The 2,531-nt window shown below is 47.4% G+C and overlaps 1 protein-coding gene across 1 annotated transcript; it reads left to right on the forward strand.

Annotated features, from left to right (window-relative positions):
- Nucleotides 1-204: 204 nt before the first annotated feature.
- Nucleotides 205-2,295, forward strand: LOC104901278 (uncharacterized). Its single transcript, XM_010688830.1, has 3 exons — nt 205-597; nt 1,018-1,279; nt 1,397-2,295. Exons 1-3 carry the CDS (start codon nt 205-207, stop codon nt 2,293-2,295), a joined length of 1,554 nt encoding a protein of 517 aa, XP_010687132.1.
- The last annotated feature ends 236 nt before the right edge of the window (nt 2,296-2,531 follow it).

Consider the following 2,531-nt stretch of genomic DNA (forward strand, 5'->3'; position numbering starts at 1 on the left):
TAAGCATCGGAGGGGGAAATACCACCCAAACCTCCAGGGTGGGTCCCTTTTTGCAAGTTGCTGATCGGAGTTCAGAATCGGGATTCGAGCCCAATCATTGTTGCACAAGTCTCCAAATTAAGAACCTGAAGTTGGGAGTTGTTGTATTGCATTACTAGTTTCGTACTACGTAACATTTGGCGCCGTCTGTGGGGAGACGCAACAATGACGGATTGTCACACATCAAACGTGGCGAGGAACATAAGTTTCAGGGTTCAAGTAGAAGATATTGTAGATGACGAGAGGCCACCCCGAGGACGGGACAAGCATCATGCTGCCGTTCATATTGAGGGAAGGACAGTGACCCCTGTCGTCCAGGAAAATCTTGATCGTCCAGTGATAGCTGGTCATTTAGAGAATGTCTTAAATGACTTCCAGAACAGGATGACCGCTGTCATGGAAGAGCATATTAAGAACAATATGTTGTTCTTTCAGATAAATCCAGGAGGAGATGCAGCAGAGCCGCTCAAAGCGAGGTCTCAAGAGGGTCGTCCAAGGACTAGCCGGCCACCTCGGCCAGAGTTGTCCAGGCCGCCTTCCAAGGGAAAGCAGCCAGCTGTTAGTGACTCAAGGAGGAAGATGGACTGGAAGCTGGTAGTCCGTCCAGGAGACAATATTCCCCCTACCGGCCACAAAATGGAGACGGATGCTAGGGAGTATCTGGAAGCCAAGAGAGCGGCAGCTCAGCAGCGTTCAGCCTCTAGTTCCACTCCTTATATGAAGGACCCGTCATTAAGGCTTATGTCCAGAACAGCAGTACGAAGTCATGGACCTTCGGCTTTTCAGCCAAGGCAAGAAAAAATAGTTTTGCAGCCAATGGTGTATAGGCGTCAGGCCTAAGCTAACACCTTTTCTAATTCGGTACTAAAGAAGTACCGCCGGGAGCACATACCCATTGAGGGTCGGGTTGGGGCACTCCAGATCAATTGGCCAACTCCTTTATTGGTCAGAGTTATGGAGTCCCCTCCTTTCCCAAAGGTTAAGCTCCCGACGATCGAGCCTTTCGATGGAACAATAGATCCAGATGATCATTTGTCAGCCTACAAGCACCAGATGTACGTCCAAGGAGTTGACGACGCTACATGGTGTAAGAATTTTCCAGCCACATTGAAGGGAGTGGCGCAGAAGTGGTTCAACAATTCACCTCCTAACTCAGTGAACAATTTCACTGAGCTTAGTATCTTGTTTACCAGCCATTTTGTGGCAAACCGTCAAGAGCAGAAGACAAGCATGCACTTAGGTAAGGTAGTTCAAGGGCCTAAAGAAGCCTTAAGGAGTTATGTGAAGAGGTTCAATTTGGAAGCATTACAGATCCAAGATCTGAATGCTGGAGTGGCGTTTGACGCCTTCATCTAAGGTCTAAGACCTGGCAGCTTTAAGTTTGATTTAGTGAAGAAGAAGATAACAACCTTAATAGAGGCTCTAAAGGAAGCCGAAGCATTCATCCATGCCACGGAAGTTTGTGCAGAAGCCAAAGAGCCGGAGCCGAAGAAAGCTGATGAGGCAGTTCAGCCAAAAAAGAGTCTCCCTAAGAAAGCTGAAACTTGGGTGATGACTTTAATGACCACCTCGTCCAAGAGGAGCAGGAGGTCTAAGCCGGCAGCCTCAGTTGAGCCCATAGAGTTCAACAAAGATCAGTATTCCATTCTCATGGAAACTAAAGATCTACATGAGTTGAAGGCCCCGGCAGAGATGAAGACGCCCTACAGGAATAGGGACAAAAGCAAGTATTGTCATTTCCACAAGGATTGTGGTCATGAAACGAATGAGTGCAAGCATCTCAAGAGAGCATTGGAGGATTTGGCCCGAAAGAGAAAAATGAACTCTTATCTACCTTCGTCAGTAAGAAAATTCCAGAAAAAAGACAATCGTCAGGGAAGAAGGATGGATGACGAAAGTACTAATGAAGACGTTGTAATGGTAATCTCTGGGGGATTCGCAGCTGGAGGTCCAACAACTCGCGGCCATAAAAACTATCTGAGGGAACTCAGCCAGGTGATGCTCACCAATCACGTAGAGGCTGATCCTTTCCCCAAGATAGTGGTCAGTGAGCAGGATCGGGGAAAGATAAGAACCCCTCATGACGACCCGCTGGTGGTGGAAATGAAGATTGCTAATCTCAGGGTGCGACAGATCCTGATTGATACAGGAAGTTCCACCGACATCATCAGCGTGGATTGTCTCTCAAGATTAAAGTTTGATGAGAATGAATTGGTGCCTGTAAATCATCCTATCATTGGTTTTGGCGGGGGGTAATTCATCCTATGGGGACGGTTACCCTACCCGTCAGGGTTGGAGACAAGGAAGCTGCGAGAACGCTTTTTGTGAAGTTCATGGTAGTACGAGATCTGACATCATACAATGTCATCCTTGGACGACCTACCTTAAATCATATTAAAGCCGTCATTGTAACTCACCTGATGCTCATGAAATTTGAGTGTGATGGTGGGAAAGTTGGGTCTTTGTATGGAGACCAGCAGGCGGCTAGAGAA

The sequence above is a fragment of the Beta vulgaris genome, chromosome 8 (assembly GCF_026745355.1).
Source record: "Beta vulgaris subsp. vulgaris cultivar EL10 chromosome 8, EL10.2, whole genome shotgun sequence".
Lineage (NCBI taxonomy): Eukaryota > Viridiplantae > Streptophyta > Magnoliopsida > Caryophyllales > Amaranthaceae > Beta > Beta vulgaris.

Excerpts from the sequence above, each read along its gene's own strand:
- LOC104901278 (XM_010688830.1), top strand. The coding sequence starts at position 205 with ATGACGGATTGTCACACATCAAACGTGGCGAGGAACATAAGTTTCAGG. Across the intron at positions 598-1,017 it reads CCAAGGGAAAGCAGCCAGCT|GTTAAGCTCCCGACGATCGA; the intron begins GTTAGTGACTCA and ends CCTTTCCCAAAG. Across the intron at positions 1,280-1,396 it reads GAAGACAAGCATGCACTTAG|GTCTAAGACCTGGCAGCTTT; the intron begins GTAAGGTAGTTC and ends CCTTCATCTAAG.